Source organism: Oncorhynchus mykiss, chromosome 19, assembly GCF_057628025.1.
Source record: "Oncorhynchus mykiss isolate SJ-2025 chromosome 19, ASM5762802v1, whole genome shotgun sequence".
In the NCBI taxonomy this organism is placed as follows: domain Eukaryota; kingdom Metazoa; phylum Chordata; class Actinopteri; order Salmoniformes; family Salmonidae; genus Oncorhynchus; species Oncorhynchus mykiss.
The window spans coordinates 47,647,100-47,664,490 of record NC_143040.1 but is presented as its reverse complement, the minus strand read 5'-3'; the positions used below and the strand labels follow the sequence as shown (position 1 = coordinate 47,664,490).

Below are 17,391 nucleotides of genomic sequence, written 5' to 3'. Positions count from 1 at the left end.
GTATAAGCACAAGCACACCCACAGACACACAAACATCCACAAAGGTACACACACAGACCTCACACAGAAACACATTACAGCATGTGTACAAAGAATGTGCAAACCTATATACATTTTATTAGTACTGTAGGGGTTAGAACATGATCCTCCATAAAGACAACACAATCCTTTATTACGACTCAACGAGTATGCCTCTGGACAAACATCTGCTGTAGAAATTCAGCCCAGATTAAATTTATCCTGGTTCAGTTCTCTTTTTGGCGTGAAGTCTTTCCTTGCGTGACTTCATCCCAGAGATCACACACACACACCTCATCTTTTTGGTATTTCCTTCGTAGACACACGTCATTAACTTTTGTCTACGCCCACTATTTCCCAACCTTCCCATGATGAGCATGCATCGTCTCTGATTAAACCACTGCTGGCAAAATCCCAAAATATTTATTATGACAACCCCAACCCATCCTCCTGCTCCAAACAATCTCTGTAAAATTCCAGTGTTCTACATTTGGGACGGAGTGTGTGTGTGTGTGGGGGGGGGGGGGTTGAGTGTGGAAGTGTGTCAGTTGGATGTTACAACTACTCATTCATTGGGAAAGGGAACGAAGATGATTGGAAGATGTTCATAAATTACCCCCAGTCACACAAAACGTGAGAAGTGTTGTTTGGGGGTGGTGCTGCTACCTAAAGTCCTTCCTTGAGGCATCTGGAGTGCACTGCTAGCTACTACTAAACCTGAAGCACCTAGCACATCCCATATGTTCTCTCATGAGTTCTCACTCATAACTGGCCCTTAAGCAGAGGAAAGGAGTCCCTTTTAGGGTATTGGCATCTAGGCCATGTCCTCCCACTACCATACTACCTCCCTCTTTCTCTGATGGTGGCAGCATCATGCTGTGGGGATGTTTTTCAGTGGCAGGGACTGTGAGACTAGTCAGGATTGAGGGAAAATGAACGGAGCCAAGTACAGAGAGATCCTTGGTAAAAACCAGCTCCAGAGTGCTTAGGGCCTCAGGCTGGGGCAAAGGTTCACTTTCCAACAGGACAATGAACCTAAGCACACAGCCAAGACAACGCAGGAGTGGCTTTGGGACAAGTTTCTGTCTTTGAGTGGCCCAGTCAGAGCCCTGACTTGAACCTGATCAAACATCTCGAGAGACCGGAAAATAGCTGTGCAGCAACACTCGCCATCCAACCTGACAGAACTTGAGAGGATCTGCAGAGAATGGGAGAAACTCCCCAAATACAGGTGTGCCAAGCTTGTAGCGCCATACTCAAGAAGACAAGGCTGTAATCGTTGCCAAAGGTGCTTCAAAGTACAGAGTGAAGGGTCTGTAAATGTCATATTTTTTTATGGGGTATTGTGTGTAGTAGATTGACGAGTGAAAAAAAGCAATTTAATTAATTTTATAATAAGGCAGTAACGTAACAAAATGTGGATACATTTAAGGTGTCTGAATACTTTCCGATTGCACTGTACTGTAGTGGCCCTGTGTTTTTAAGCGTGGATATCGACTCTGCCACTTCAGCATGCTTTTGTGGCACAGTCGATGGTCCGCTGGGCTTCGGGCCAGAAGGTTGAGTGTTCAAGCCACACTACCTGTCAGTTTCATTGCAATACATTCATTTGGAAAGTGCGCTAATGCACATTTGCTCAATGATGAACAACAGCATGCTGCATGCATACTCAAATGTACAGAGCTGCACCACTGACTTGCCAGTCTTCGGCAGAACACAAACCTTAATAGCATCTGCAATGTACATATGCATATATGAAATGCACCGTGAGAAATACCCTCTGGCTTAAATCTTACTGTTTAAAAGAGTGGAAGGGAGCTGGAATCAAATTGAACTTCTTTTGTTGTTCATCCTTGTTTAAACCAAGTTTGAATTTGCTTTCAGAATAAACCTTGGTTTAAAAAAGGATGAATCACAAAACCAGGTCACAGTGAAACAATCAGGTTGGATTTTGTGACACTTGACTGGATATATTTAACCTTTAGCAGTCCATGCCACTCAGTCTGAGTTGATGATGAGTTGGCCTTTTCTGCCAACTCATCATTTATCCCTGCCCTGGTTGACAGTCACAATGCTTTCATCTTTGAGGCATCTCTCACTGGGCCTTTCAAGTCTGGGTCATCCAGCGTTAGCTTTGCCTTAAAGCAATGGCGTTTTTTTTCATGGGATATATTTTATCACTTGTTAACGGTTCATAAAGGTTGAGCTGTCTGGGTCCTCTAGCTGTGCTGGAGGGAGGAAGGCAGTAGCTGAGGTATGAGAGATGCCAAGACAGCAGTGAGATCATTCTCTCCATCCACACGCCATGTGGGAAAGTAGGGGAAAATTATCCGCATCAAAACATTCCGCTCCATCCATCGTTCTGGAAGAGGAGATGAGACAAAAGAGGGATCGGAGAGAGAAGGTGAGAGATTAAGAAAGGGAAAATGTTTTCGTCCATAAAAGCATTTGAAAGCTTCTCCTCTCTTGATTGATCAAGTGTTTTTTAAAGTCTTGGAAGGCATTCACATGGTGCCAGCCTGATTCCGACCCAAGTTAAGCTTGCGTAAATGGAACGTAGTTTCCTTTTTATGCACTTTTCTCTACGCATATTCCGATCTTGAATTTAAGCATGAGTATAGCGTGCGTTTTGGGTGGAGATCGAATAAATGAAGGTGTGGCGGAGGTGTCTACAGATATGTTGCTGCCAATTTACTGTTAGTTCCCTTCAGTTGGTATAGCCTACATTGTCATTCCATGTGTTTCGCTTACCATCATTTGCTTCCTCTGTAAATGCGGTCATGGCCGTGTGGCAACAGTTGATCATTTTAAAAGACACGTAGGCTAATTAAATCGTTATGGAGTGTAGACCAAGCCGTAACAGTTTGAACCCGACGCACGGCACAGTACTTGGCTGTGTCATCACACAGTTCCATGGTTAGTGCAGGCAATAGACGCGGATATAGCCTACTATTGTACACTATATTCTCCCTATTATACTTCTATGTACACTAATCTTCCAACATTACCATGAGTTGAAGAACTGAATGTGGCAATTTTCAGAATGAATCAAACCACAGTTCTTTCTTTCGTGTCTACAGGCTCTCTAAACCTGTTGTTAAGATTAATAAATACTTTCCTAAACCTAAATAATCTACAAGATCAGAGTATTTTTACATCTACCAATTGGTGCTGAAATGGAGACAATATGCATATATTTAGATGGCTTTCTTTCATTGATCCCTAATATTCTTCACCTGTTTTCTTTATCTATTCTAGCCTGTCGCAAAAAAAACGAACTAAAAAGGTACACCATATTTAAAAGGATGGCTTAAGATAAGGTTTTCAGTACATTTAAATGAATGAAAACTCCACAAGAAAACCTGTTGGCCAGCAAGTGGGAGGGTTTTCATTCGTTGAATGAAATGTATTCAGAGCTAGTAAGGTAGCCACACCTGCAGAGCGCGTTATGAGACTGATTAAGTAAGTCTCAATACCAAATACTGAGGAGAAGTGTGTAGGAAAGACGTGCATAGGAAAGGCATACATTCCTGAGTCAGAATCGGACCCCATTGGGATTTGTACACACATGTACTTTATTAGCATAAGTAGGCTACACGGTTAATTATTTGGAGTCACAACGTTCCCACACAATGTCACTGCTAATGTTACTAGGCCACAGGCTAAGTTTTACTGCAAGCCAAGAAAGGGGTGCTCCGGTGTTGCTGTCATTTGAACACTGGATTGCTCATTAAACCAATTAAAATCTTCATATGCCCCAGAGGACCGGTCTTTAAAAGCACTGACAAAGATTGGTCAAGTGATGATGAAAAAACTACCCAGGTTCAAAAAGCAGTCCGAAGTAAAATGTTATTTTTCCTAGAATTCACATTCTCTCCCCTGATCCCTGCTCTTCACTCTACCCCATTTAAGGCCATGGACCATGGCCCCCTCCCTAACCCCACGTCAGAGCTCAGATGGTGACTTGTGTGTGTGATTGCTTCTCAGGGTGGCCCATTCAATCACACAGTGGAGGGGATTACTATGAAAGCAGCCCCAACTCGGCTTCTTTTGTCTGGGCTGCTGTGGCCTGCAGAAGCAGTGCACACTGGGTCAAACCTGGCCTTTGAGACAACCCAAATTCCCATTTTGGTTGCCTCAATGCAAAATGGAGAGCTCTTAATGATTGGTCTGAGTAAGTTACTGCTTGTCTTGTGCTGTGAATGAGTCATTGTGGTGGTAGTTCAAGATGAATATATACCATGATTTGGGTACTCAATCAATAAACTAATGATGGAATTGTGGTGAAACAATCTTTCACACATTTTTGGAAGCTCTTTTAAAAGGTTTATTCAAGGAGCTACTGTCATCTTAGTTTACATAATAAAGCATTTGAGCTAGTACACATCTCAATTCATTGGAGCATGGGGAATTCAATGCAATGATCAGAGCTGATTGTAGACAGCCTAAACTGAAATGCATTCTATTGGTTACTCTGACGTTTTCCTTTCTTTGTAATTTCTTGGAAAAAGAGTGATGTGCTACAGGAAGTGCCAACTTACCCTGACCCACTTCTTGTGGCCTAGATCTGGCGTATCCATGGTGATGGTTTTGTCGAGCAAAAAAGAAGACCTTATGAAAAAATCTACAAGCGTCACCAGCTGTCCAGACTTGACAGACTAACCATTCCCACATCAGTCGGTAGGTTTGCTGTCTTGAGGATAAGTTAGCAAATGACAAACACAACCAAAGTTCACTTTGTAGCATCCCAGTTGATGGCTTGAATGAGCCTCTTACGTAAGTATCATTGGTGGTGACACGCAGTCACTCTCTCACGCTCACTTTCTTTTCCTCTTTTCTTCCCAAACACAATGAGGAAAAAGTAGGCTGTGGCTATCAGCTATGTGACCCCTGAAAGTACACAGTAATGCTTAACATACATAAATCATCTGCCAACTCCCCATGCACCACTGCCCACCACACAACTGTGCCATGAAGAAAGAGTCTCCCGTTCCTGACTAACTTAAATGTGTGTCATTACTGTATGAAGACCACAAGCCTCAACCCCTCAGACACTCATAATCCCTCACTATTTCCGTATAGCAGGTCTCTCTAACCCTGTTCCTGGAGAGCCATCTTCCTGTAGGTTTTCGCTCCAACCCGATTCAGCTTCTCAACCTGCTAATTATTACAATCGGGTGTGCTAGATTAGGGTTGGGGCGAAAACCTACAGGACAGTAGCTCTCCAGGAGCAAGGTTGGAGAGCCCTGCCGTATAGTCTCCGACTGCCCTCTATTTCGCTTTACTATACTATACACAACTTGTACACAACTTGTTGTATGGTGTAAGGCCTTCCTTTTGAATCATACCATTGAATCTTGAGATATGCTTGCATAACTTGGACATTTGAGTAAATTAACAGTTATCCTTTCTTTGTTTCACCTGTTGTTATTCATCCCACTCTGCAGCAACCAACAATGGAAAGTAGAATGAACAGCTTCAACTTTCTTCAGACATCCTATAATCTTTGGATTACATTTGTATGTCATACTCCACTCGCAATGATCTGGGCAAAGACAAATGAGCATAACAATTGTAAGAGCGACTAGCCAGGTTACAAGGGTAAGCACCAAACAGGCGGGAAGGAAGAGCAAGAGAGGCAGGCAGACAATGGCTAAAGCTGGGAATGAACTCAATATACTTTTAATTACTAAAAACAAATCAAAACTGTGGAGAAATGATAACGGACCTACATTCATACAGTTTATTTACTGTGGTCAGATTGCTAATAAATCACCCAAATGAAAGCTAGACAGTCAGAGAGCATTGGCAATTCCAAAAATGATGGATAGAGGACAATTGTCTGCTAATTTTGATGGCGGACCTCGTTGAAGACCGAATGCGGGGCAAAACTAGTTTGAGGTCCCAGGCAACAGTGTTTTAAAGGAGTGGGTCGGGGGGAATTGGACAACACCTCCTGACATTTCAAAAGGTGCAGGATCAAAGGAGACAAGAGGGCCCAGCCATGTGTGAAAGGGCGATGGGTGGCCAAACGGAGAAAGGTGCTTCCAAGAATTGGGGATCCATGTTCCCAGGACTTTTCTTTTCTGTTTTCTCTTCCCATTTGTCTGGACTGAAGTGAAATGGTGGCTGTTTGATTTCCACAGAAAGTGTTGTTATACAAGGAAGTAAAAGTTGTTAGTCATGCAAGTGGACAGACATTCATTATTGGGTGCTAATCCTTATGTCAGTTGATTAAAACAAATCCTTTACCCATACAACTGAGGCTTCACCTGTAATTCATTTAAAGATGCATGCATCTCTTCGGAGAATGGAATGAGTCAGTGACTCAGTGTGTCCAATTGTTGGACGTATTTTTGGATAGCTGCTTCCATCGACCATGAGGCTACTATCAGAACATAACACAGACCAGGGAGATACGTTTAGTAGAAAGGGTTTATGGGCTAGGCACAGTGCATAATACAGATATGGTTTTGTCTGCACTAGAGAACAATGAAGATTGTGAAGTGAAAAAAAAAACACGGTGAAGGTCAGGAGCCTTTCACAGACATACGAATGCACACAGATCAAACTGCATACACCACACAATCACACCATTTTGCACCCAACAGATATTACAAATTGTATCCTTTCATAGCAGCTCCACCAACATAACGGAGTTATAGGGCAGGTCACAATCGGTCAGGTCACTTTTGTATCACAACCTCTTGATTCTCAGACGGTAACAAAGTTTCATTCTATTATAAATTAGGTTGGGAAATGGCTGTAAGAAAAGACGTTACTCTTTTGACTTTGGACTACTTAATCTCAGTATTTTCCCTGAGAGTAGTTCAGTTACCACTGCCTCTACCTCAGTAGTGCCCCCTGCCTCTACTCCCTCCTCTGCCTCTAAATCCACCTCTACTCCCGCCCCTCCCTCTAAATCCACCTCTACCTCTACCCCTGCCTCTCTCACTCGACAGGTGTCCAGCGGACCTCCTCAGCTTCTTCCTCTCCTCGTGGTGATCACGCTCCGCCTGCTGCTGCCGCTGTTGCTGCTCCGACTGAAGGAGATAATTGAGAAAGGAGAGGCAGAGAGCGAAAGGAGAAAGATATACTTTTAATTATAGTATGATTTAAGCTGCAATATATAACTGTTTGGGCAACCTGACCCAATTCACATATAAATGTGTGTTATAGATCTGTCATTCTTATTGAAAGCAAGTCTAAGAAGCGGTAGATCTGTTCTATGTGCCCTATTTCTATGCTTCCTGATCTTAAGTTTTGTTTTTGCATCTTTTACTTTCAGGTTTATACACTTTCAAACAGCTTAAAATGCAATATTTCTGGTTATGGAAAATATATTTCACAGCGGTTTAGATACAGAGCTGCCAACTCTAACGCATTGGCCGTGAGACACTCAGTTGACCCACTTCTCACGCTCTCACATCTCACGCATTGAAAAGTACTTCTTTCATTTTTCAACTGTGCTCCAAATCGTTTTGAAATCGGAGCATCTGCGCCTGAAATTTAACATCACGAGTGAAATCTATATCATTGTTTGGATGCATGGTATAAAGAAACGCCCCTCAAGATTAGAGCGGAGGTGAATGGAGAGAAAGAACAGTCTCCCCTGAGTTTATAAAACTGTAAAAAGAGAAGCACGGTAGCACACTTTTGTTTGCTGTTACTCCCGTCCCCATTTCAGAATGCAGCCTTGACAGCATGTACTAAAGTCAATTTAATCCACACTTGCATTAGTCCCCTTGTTTGGTGATTGGAATTTAGGCCGTGACAATGACAAGGCAGCACACAGACCTACAGTATGTTTTAGCAGGGAAGTTTGGTAGGGTGACCTGATTTGGAACTTTTAAAGTAATTTTGTCAAACAGATTATGAACCCAAAAGGAAAAAACTTTTAATTCTATATATACAAATCATTTGGGTAGAGTGTAGGGGTAGATTTATGTAATCTTGTCTTCAGTAGATTTTATTAGCTATTTACTTCATTTAGTCTGATCAGTAAAACAATTGTCATTCTTAACGATGGGCTAAAATATAGGGTAATTACTGTGCTTCATCAAGAACACTGCTGTTATTGCCCACACTTATTTTATTATTCTACTTTTTCACAATTCTGCCACTGTAAACACATTTTAAATCTGATATGCCTACTTCTGTGTTTGAAAATGAATTATATGAGGCTATGTAGTTTTTTGCAGCTATTTACAGACAGTTTTGAATAAGTCATACAAATAAGCATTGGATATTAAATGCTTATTAAATGACATTTTAGTATTGTGCACATGCTAGGCAGAGATGGTAGGGGGACTCAACTCATAAACACATATTTTGTCTATGGAGAGTAAGATGATGGCAAGAACATTCAACTAGTAGGCATAAACCACCTGAATATTGATATTCATTACATTTTTCTTTAAGGTTCGGCGATTTTAAGAAATGTATTGTTATAACAATAACATTTTCAAACACCCAGCACTTGTGAAACATAGATCGGGGATGGCCAACCCACCTGGAGAGCAAGCAGGATTTTCTTCCAGTCCTATTTTAAAGAGATAGCTCACCCAAATTACAAAACATAAAATGTTTGTGTCCTTACCTTGAAAGCAGTCTATGGACAAACAGACTGCAATCTATAATTTGGTTATCCACTGCCATCAACCATTAATAGTGGTAACAATCCCCGGTAGGTGTCGTATACAACTTTACACCCGAGAACAGGGGTCAATCCCGGTTTCCAACCTTCCCACTGTTTCTAGCATTTGCCTGTCTCCCTATCTCATTTTCATTACTGAATAAAGTGTCAAACCACCTAAAAAAACATTACAGCTAATATTAGCATACTTTACATTACATCCCCCCAAAATCTCAAAGTAACAAATTCGTCAAATTTTGAGTGTTCATTTAATGTTCAATGCATCCTGAATACACCTAATTTTCCACCCTGGTCATAGGCCTTCAGCCATGTCCAAATATGCAGAATTGCAGGAAATTAGCTTTAAAACAGTAAAATCTTCCTGGGTAGGACCCCCAATCCCCTGTCTAGAGATTGTGCCAGGGGAAAATCTAACTCCAAGATATCTTCAAAAGTTGGCTGACCTGTAGATGGTAAAATGATTGTCTACATTGTACTTGCTTGTTTTGTAACAAACTGAAATTAGGCGACCTATTACAACTTTAGCAACCAAGAAATGGCGGAGCGATTTCTGCATAGTGCATCTTTAAGCGATCTTCTGCAAAACAATTATAGCTTTCTCTTAACAGACCTGTAATCAACATTGACCCCCAGCTCATGCTGTAGTACAGGGGATTTACCAGCAGACAGTCTCTCTGCATGTGAGGGACCCTTGGCCAAACTTGTAAGGCTTGTAAGGGAGTTGCAGCGATAGGACAAGACTAACTACCAATTGGATATCATGAAATTGAGGAGAAAAACTAAATTATAAATGGAAGAGGCAAGTGGAAAGGGGGAAAAAAAGAGAAAAAAAAGGAATTTGTTCGTCAGCCCTGCATTAAAGACCAGAATTGGTTAAAGAAAATTGTGTTTCATTTAAGGAACACAAAAATGGTTCGCTGTGCCATATAGATTGCAAAATAGTTGGGAAGAGATTTGATGTACTGATTCTATGGCACACGGTCTACGAACTGATACGCAAAACAACGACAAACTGTTTGTTACTGAATTCGAGGATCCAGATCCGTAGTTTGAAAATACATTTGTTGTCCCTTTCAGTGGCTTATTATGTAATGGTGTCATCATGACTTACCTTCTTGAGGGTGAAGGTGAGCTGTTTGCTGCCAACAGCTGTGTCAGCCACGTTTACTGTTCCAGAACGTTCCTCCAGCTTCAGACGCTCCTCCAGTGATGCTCTAGTAGACACATAACATGTCAATACGGGACACATGGGCAGGTCTATCACCAGCTTACACACACTACAATAGTGATGAAATGCAGTACCTATAAAAGGGGAGAAAAGAGTACTTAAATATCCTACTCAAGTAAAAGTACTTTAAATGTTACTTTAATTACATTTTTCGCTCATTTAAAAAGTACTCAGAATAAAAGCAATGGAGTTACTTTTCAAATAAAAACACTAACAAATTCTAATTTAAAAAAGGCACTTTGAGACCACCATTTTTTTAAAATGCTGCAGTGAATTCATTGTCTGTTTTAAGTGTTGGGAGTAGGGTGCACTACAAAAACTTAAATAATTGCTTTTAATTGAGTTTGAAGCACAAGTAGAGGGTGTGTTACATAATGTGAAGAAAACCTTGGGACACCCTTCCTGTATTTGGAGCCTTCCTATATTTGACCCGTGTCCTCATTTTTCTTGCTACGTGCTGCATGTGTCCACCTGTCAAGACAGTGATGGATGTGACAGACTCTCAGGCCAGGCCACACATTTCTGTCTGCTGTAGAGAGCTCAGTACAGTCAGGCACCTTAGACACAGTCACACAGGCCCACACGTTTCCCTGCTAATCGTTGTACTGGCAAAATAAATACTTATAAACTAGGGCTACACAATGAATCAAATTCACATCAAAATCGCAATAGAGGCATGTGCAATATCCAGATCGCAAGAGATCCATGTAGATGCAATATTTTGAAACATCTCAGCCGCGTGTAACATCCGTTTTCATAGTTCCTCCTCCTCGCTGTTAGATCAAATCCAATATTATTTGTCAGTCACATGTACCAAATACAACAGGTGTAGTAGACCTTACCGTGAAATGCTTACTTACAAGCCCTTAACCAACAATGCAGAGCAAGATAATATTTTCTAACTAATGTAAAAAAAATATTTAAAAAAAGTAACAATATAACAACAACGACGCTATATACACAGGGGGTACGGGTTAGTTTAGGTAATTGAGGTCATATGTACACTGAACAAAATTATACAACTAAGTTTTGGTCCCATGTTTCATGAGCTGAAATTTAAAAAAATTGCAAAAATGTTCTACATGCACAAAAAGCTTATTTCTCTTAAATGTTTGTTAAATTTGTTTACATCCCTGTCAGTGAGCATTTCTCATGAACCAAGACAGGTGTGGCATAAGAAGGTGATTAAACAGCATGATCATTAGACAGATGCATCTTGTGCTGGGGACAATAAAAAGGCCACTTTAAAATGTACAGTTGTGTCACACAACACAATGCCACTGATATTACCCCAGTCTTCCACCAAGGCACCTGCAAGTTCCAGGACATTTCTGAGGGGAATGGCCCTAGGCCTCCCCCCGTCCAACAGGTCCCAGATGTGCTCAATGGGATTGAGATCCGGGTTCTTCGCTGGCCATGGCAGAACTGACATTCCTGTCTTGCAGGAAATCACACACAGAACAAGCAGTATGGCTGGTGGCATTGTCATGCTGGAGGGTCATGTCAGGATGAGCCTGCAGAAAGGGTACCACATGAGATGTCTTCACTGTAACGCACAGCGTTGAGATTGCCTGCAATGACAACAAGCTCAGTCCGATGATGCTGTGACACACCACCACAGACCATGACGGACCCTCCACCTCCAAATCGATCCCGCTCCAGAGTACCGGCCTCGGTGTAACGCTCATTCCTTCGACGATAAATGCAAATCCAACCACGACCGCGACTCGTCAGTGAAGAGCACTTTTTGCCAGTCCTGTCTGGTCCAGCGACGGTGGGTTTGTGCCCATAGGCGACGTTGTTTCCGGTGATGTCTGGTGAGGACCTGCCTTACAACAGGCCTACAAGCCCTCAGTCCAGCCTCTCTCAGCCTATTGCGGACAGTCTGAACACTGATGGAGGGATTGTGCATTCCTGGTATAACTCGGGCAGTTGTTGTTGCAATCCTGTACCTGTCCCGCGGGTGTGATGTACCGATCCTGTGCAGGTGTTACACGTAGTCTGCCACTGCGAGGATGATCAGCTGTCCGTCCTGTCTCCCTGTGGTGCTGTCTTAGGTGTCTCACAGTACGGACATTTCAATTGATTGCCCTGGCCTCATCTGCAGTCCTCATGCCTCCTTGCAGCATGCCTAAGGCACATTCACACAGATGAGCAGGGACCCTGGGCATCTTTCTTTTGGTGTTTTTCAGAGTCAGTAGAAAGGCCTCTTTAGTGTCCTAAGTTTACATAACTATGACCTTAATTGCCTACCGTCTGTAAGCTGTTAGTGTCTTAACGACCGTTCCACAGGTGCATGTTCATTAATTGTTTATGGTTCATTGAACAAGCATGGGAAACAGTGTTTAAACCCTTTACAATGAAGACCTGTGAAGTTATTTTATTTTTTACAACTTATCTTTGAAAGACAGGGTCCTGAAAAAGGGATGTTTCTTTTTTTGCTGAGTTTATATCCCACGTCAAATCATAAATCTCAATATTTGTTAAAAACCATATTTGTTTCCAATATCGTGCAGCCCTATTATATACTCTGTGCCATTTCCATGTGAGGGGTGATTTATTTCTGTTGAATGACAGTAACAATGGGAGAATCCATAGCATTTGATGCAATCGCTGTAGTATTCTGTGGCATCTTTTCAAAATATTATGGTTCAGAGGTTGTTCGTAGAAACTAGAGAACATCACCAGAAGCTCACTTGGGAAAAAAAACAAACTGTACTCACTTCTGCAATTTCTGCTTGCGCGCCACATCCCCGAAGCTGCGGAACTCCTCACCAGCCTTGATCTGGAAGAAGCGGGGCTGCTGACCCTGTTTCCTGCCCTGGGCATGGTTCTGGGTGGAGTCCTGGTCCAGCAGGGTGGTGTTGCGGTCCTGCTGTTTCCTCTCCTGCCGCCTGCGGTCCCTCCCCTCCTCATATATGAGGCGCCGCTGCTCCCTGACCTCGTCCACCCAGCTTTTATCATCATCAGAACTCTCGTCTGAGCTGCCACGCCCCTCTGGTTCCTCCTCTTCCTGGTCTGCCTCCACCTGCAGAGGAAGAAGAGGTGGGGGGTGGCATTGTAGAATTAGAAAGGGTAGAAAGGTTGTTCATACTGAAAGTCATATTTCATAGTGGGTGTCAAACTTCAGTAGGGGTAGTACGCTAGCTATCTAGCATCGTTACATTTTCGGCGTCTGTGGCCTGCTTGGCTAGCAGCCGCAGCTTCTTCCTCCTCTTCTGGCCCACTTTGGACACAATGGGGTTGAGCAGGCGGAACTCCTCACTCTGCTCCTCCACCTGGTAGTCTGGATTCTCAAACATCACCTGGAAACGCTCGTCACTAAGGATGCTGGGTAGAGCCTGGCAGAGGGGCAGAGAGAGTGAGAGAAAGGATTTGCTTGACAGCTTAGGCAGCTGACATTCGCTAGATGAGTATATTTCAGATATACATACCAGTTTCCTCTAGATTACCTTAGAACCAAAACTATATAAACCCAGCCTACAGCTCGGAAGTCTTCATCAATTGTAGACCAGACCAGTAGTATGTGAACTATGTGTGCAGGTACATGTGCTCCTACCTTGCCCTTCTTCTTCCTGGCAGACAGTTCTGCTTCGTCGTCTCCCTCCTCCATCAGTTTGAGAGCCAGCTCCTTGTTCACCTTGGGCAGCTTCTGTCTCAGCAACATAGAACATTCATACAACAAACAATATATTAGCTATACAGTTTAAGTTTACATACACCTTAGCCAAATACATTTAAACTCAGTTTTTCACAAATCCTAACATTTAATCCAAGTATACATTTCCTGTCTTGGGTCAGTTAGGATCACCACTATTTTAAGAATGTGAAATGTCAGAATAATAGTAAAGAGAATTAATTATATCAACTTTTATTTCTTTCATCACATTCCCAGTGGGTCAGAAGTTTACATACACTCAATTAGTATTTGGTAGCATTGCCTTTAAAATTGTTTAACTAGGGGCAAACGTTTCGTGTAGCCTTCCACAAGCTTCCCACAATAAGTTGGGTGAATTTTCTCCCATTCCTCCTGACAGAGCTGGTGTAACAGAGTCAGGTTTGTAGGTCTCCTTGCTCACACACGCTTTTTCAGTTCTGCCCACAAATGTTCTATAGGATTGAGGTCAGGGCTTTGTGATGGCCACTCCAGTACCTTGACTTTGTTGTCCTTAAGCCATTTTGCCACAACTTTGGAAGTATGCTTGGGGTCATTGTCCATTTGGAAGACCCATTTGCGACCAAGCTTTGATGTCTTGAGATGTTGCTTCAATATATCCACATAATTTTCTTTCCTCATGATGCCATCTATTTTGTGAAGTGCACCAGTCCCTCCTCCTACAGCAAAGCACCCCCACAACATGCTGCCGCCACCCCCATGCTTCACGGTTGGGATGGTGTTCTTCTTTTTCCTCCGAACATAATGATGAGCATTATGGCCAAACAGTTCTATTTTCAGTTTCATCTAATCAGAGGACATTTCTCCAAAAAGTACGATCTTTGTCCCCATGTGCAGTTGCAAACCGTAGTCTGGCTTTTTTATGGTGGTTTTGGAGCAGTGGCTTCTTCTTTGCTGAGTGGCCTTTCAGGTTATGTCGATATAGGACTCGTTTTACTGTGGATATAGGTACTTTTGTACCAGTTTCCTCCAGCATCTTCACAATGTCCTTTGCTGCTGTTCTGGGATTGATTTGCACTTTTCGCACCAAAGTACGTTCATCTCTAGGAGACAGAACGCGTCTCCTTCCTGAGCAGTATGATGGCTGCGTGGTCCCATGGTGTTTATACTTGCGTACTATTGGTGTGCGGGGACAAAATACATTTATGCACGATGGCACATGCGCGCAGCCAGTTTGGGTTCCGTGTTAGTGTATGTAAACTTCTGTCCCACTGGAATTGTGAATTATAAGTGAAATAATCTGTTTGTAAACAATTGTTGGAAAAATTACTTGTGTCATGCACAAAGTAGATGTCCTAACCGACTTGCCAAAACTATAGTTTGTTAACAAGACATTTGTGGAGTGGTTGAAAAATGAGTTTTAATGACTCCAACCTAAGTGTATGTAAACATCCGACTTCAACTGTATATACTTCTTAGAAAACATCATTTGTCACCATATCCAGTCTGTCTGAATGTATGTTTTTAACAGTCAGACAGAGTACGACATCCCACCTTGATTTGTACTCTCTGGGCCCTGGACTCTTCTATCTTCTGGCGAATCTTGTCCTTGCGGTACTCTTCATAGGCAAACGGATTGGCCATGGTCTTCACCTGGACAAATCACACAAAATGTATTTAAAACACATAACTCTGTAACATCAACAATCAACATAGACACACACCTACACAACCTACCTTGTGGTACAGTCTGATGTCCATGAAGAAGCCGTGCATGTATGCCCGCAGGAGAGCAGATCCCACCAGGTGAGACAGACCTATGGTTGAACACAACATTATATGTACATGAAATGTACATATTTGCATAACATGAGTAAAGAGCTACATTATACATTTGTATAATGATAGTTGATTTATACACTGCTCAAAAAAATAAAGGGAACACTTAAACAACACAATGTAACTCCAAGTCAATCACACTTCTGTGAATTCAAACTGTCCACTTAGGAAGCAACACTGATTTGACAATAAATTCCACATGCTGTTGTGCAAATGGAATAAACAACAGGTGGAAATTATAGGCAATTAGCAAGACACCCCCAATAAAGGAGTGGTTCTGCAGGTGGTGACCACAGACCACTTCTCAGTTCCTATGCTTCCTGGCTGATGTTTTGGTCACTTTTGAATGCTGGCGGTGCTTTCACTCTAGTGGTAGCATGAGACGGAGTCTACAACCCACACAAGTGTCTCAGGTAGTGCAGCTCATCCAGGATGGCACATCAATGCGAGATGTGGCAAGAAGGTTTGCTGTGTCTGTCAGTGTAGTGTCCAGAGCATGGAGGCGCTACCAGGAGACAGGCCAGTACATCAGGAGACATGGAGGAGGCCGTAGGAGGGCAACAACCCAGCAGCAGAACCGCTACCTCCGCCTTTGTGTAAGGAGGAGCAGGAGGAGCACTGCCAGAGCCCTGCAAAATGACCTCCAGCAGGCCACAAATGTGCATGTGTCTGCTCAAACGGTCAGAAACAGACTCCATGAGGGTGGTATGAGGGCCCGACGTCCACAGGTGGGGGTTGTGCTTACAGCCCAACACCGTGCAGGACGTTTGGCGTTTGCCAGAGGACACCAAGATTGGCAAATTCACCACTGGTGCCCTGTGCTCTTCACAGATGAAAGCAGGTTCACACTGAGCACGTGACAGAGTCTGGAGACGCCGTGGAGAACGTTCTGCTGCCTGCAACATCCTCCAGCATGACCAGTTTGGGGGTGGGTCAGTCATGGTGTGGGGTGGCATTTCTTTGGGGGGCCGCACCGCCCTCCATGTGCTCGCCAGAGGTAGCCTGACTGCCATTAGGTACCGAGATGAGATCCTCTGACCCCTTGTGAGACCATATGCTGGTGCAGTTGGCCCTGGGTTCCTCCTAATGCAAGACAATGCTAGACCTCATGTGGCTGGAGTGTGTCAGCAGTTCCTGCAAGAGGAAGGCCTTGATGCTATGGACTGGCCCGCCCGTTCCCCAGACCTGAATCCAATTGAGCACATCTGGGACATCTTGTCTCGCTCCATCCACCAACGCCACGTTGCACCACAGACTGTCCAGGAGTTGGCAGATGCTTTAGTCCAGGTCTGGAAGGAGATCCCTCAGGAGACCATCCGCCACCTCATCAGGAGCATGGCCAGGCGTTGTAAGGAGGTCATACAGGCACGTGGAGGCCACACACACTACTGAGCCTCATTTTGACTTGTTTTAAGGACATTACATCAAAGTTGGATCAGCCTGTAGTGTGGTTTTCCACTTTAATTTTGACTGTGACTACAAATCCAGACCTCCATGGGTTGATAAATTTGATTTCCATTGATCATTTTTGTGTGATTTTGTTGTCAGCACATTCAACTACGTAAAGAAAAAAGTATTTAATAAGAATATTTCATTCATTCAGATCTAGGATGTGTTATTTTAGTGTTCCCTTTATTTTTTTGAGCAGTGTATATTTTATTTACAGTGTCTCTATATTCAACCTCCCTGAGGCAGGCTACATGTCACCTGAAACATAAAATATTGGTGCTCTTCCAAATTGGTGACGTGTATTGCCAAGCCCAGTAAGGAGTATTATTTAAAGAGATAGTTCACCCAAACGACTATATTACACATAAGTCTTAAACAACCAGATGTGGGGGAGTTCCTTTGTTATAATTTCCCTGGCACCGTTTCCAAATGCTAACGTTTTAGCAGTTGTGGCAAAAGCCCCATTCAAGTCATGGTACCGATATTAGCATTTTTCACGCATCATGTCCAAATCAGCTGAAAGTATCTAAAATTGATTGTGAAGCTCAACGACATCACTTATAGATGATTTGAACATGATGCGCG

The 17,391-nt window shown here is 42.9% G+C and overlaps 1 protein-coding gene and 2 long non-coding RNA genes across 4 annotated transcripts in view; 1 reads left to right on the top strand and 2 right to left on the bottom strand.

Annotated features, from left to right (window-relative positions):
* Positions 1–1,393: 1,393 nt before the first annotated feature.
* Positions 1,394–4,668, bottom strand: LOC149975217 (uncharacterized). Its single transcript, XR_016488950.1, has 2 exons — positions 4,560–4,668; positions 1,394–2,380 (listed from the first exon to the last, which is right to left on the bottom strand). It is a non-coding gene; the product is annotated as an uncharacterized LOC149975217 (long non-coding RNA).
* On the top strand, positions 1,974–6,278 carry LOC110497781 (uncharacterized). 2 transcript variants are annotated; one of them, XR_016488949.1, is made up of 3 exons: positions 1,974–2,422; positions 4,530–4,698; positions 5,466–6,278. It is a non-coding gene; the product is annotated as an uncharacterized LOC110497781 (long non-coding RNA). The 2 variants fall into 2 exon arrangements; XR_002469702.3 differs by having other exon boundaries at positions 2,104–2,422; positions 4,584–4,698.
* Positions 6,279–6,438: 160 nt separating this feature from the next.
* LOC110497780 (nucleolar protein 10) overlaps positions 6,439–17,391 on the bottom strand; it is a 33,304-nt gene continuing 22,351 nt past the window's right edge. The window contains exons 15-21 of the mRNA XM_021574141.3: positions 15,256–15,335; positions 15,073–15,171; positions 13,462–13,554; positions 13,067–13,243; positions 12,626–12,930; positions 9,786–9,888; positions 6,439–7,061 (exon numbers count right to left, since the gene is read on the bottom strand). Of these exons, the coding sequence (XP_021429816.2) occupies positions 6,870–7,061; positions 9,786–9,888; positions 12,626–12,930; positions 13,067–13,243; positions 13,462–13,554; positions 15,073–15,171; positions 15,256–15,335 (1,049 nt within the window). The 3' untranslated portion in view covers positions 6,439–6,869. The remainder of the gene's footprint in view (positions 7,062–9,785; positions 9,889–12,625; positions 12,931–13,066; positions 13,244–13,461; positions 13,555–15,072; positions 15,172–15,255; positions 15,336–17,391) is intronic.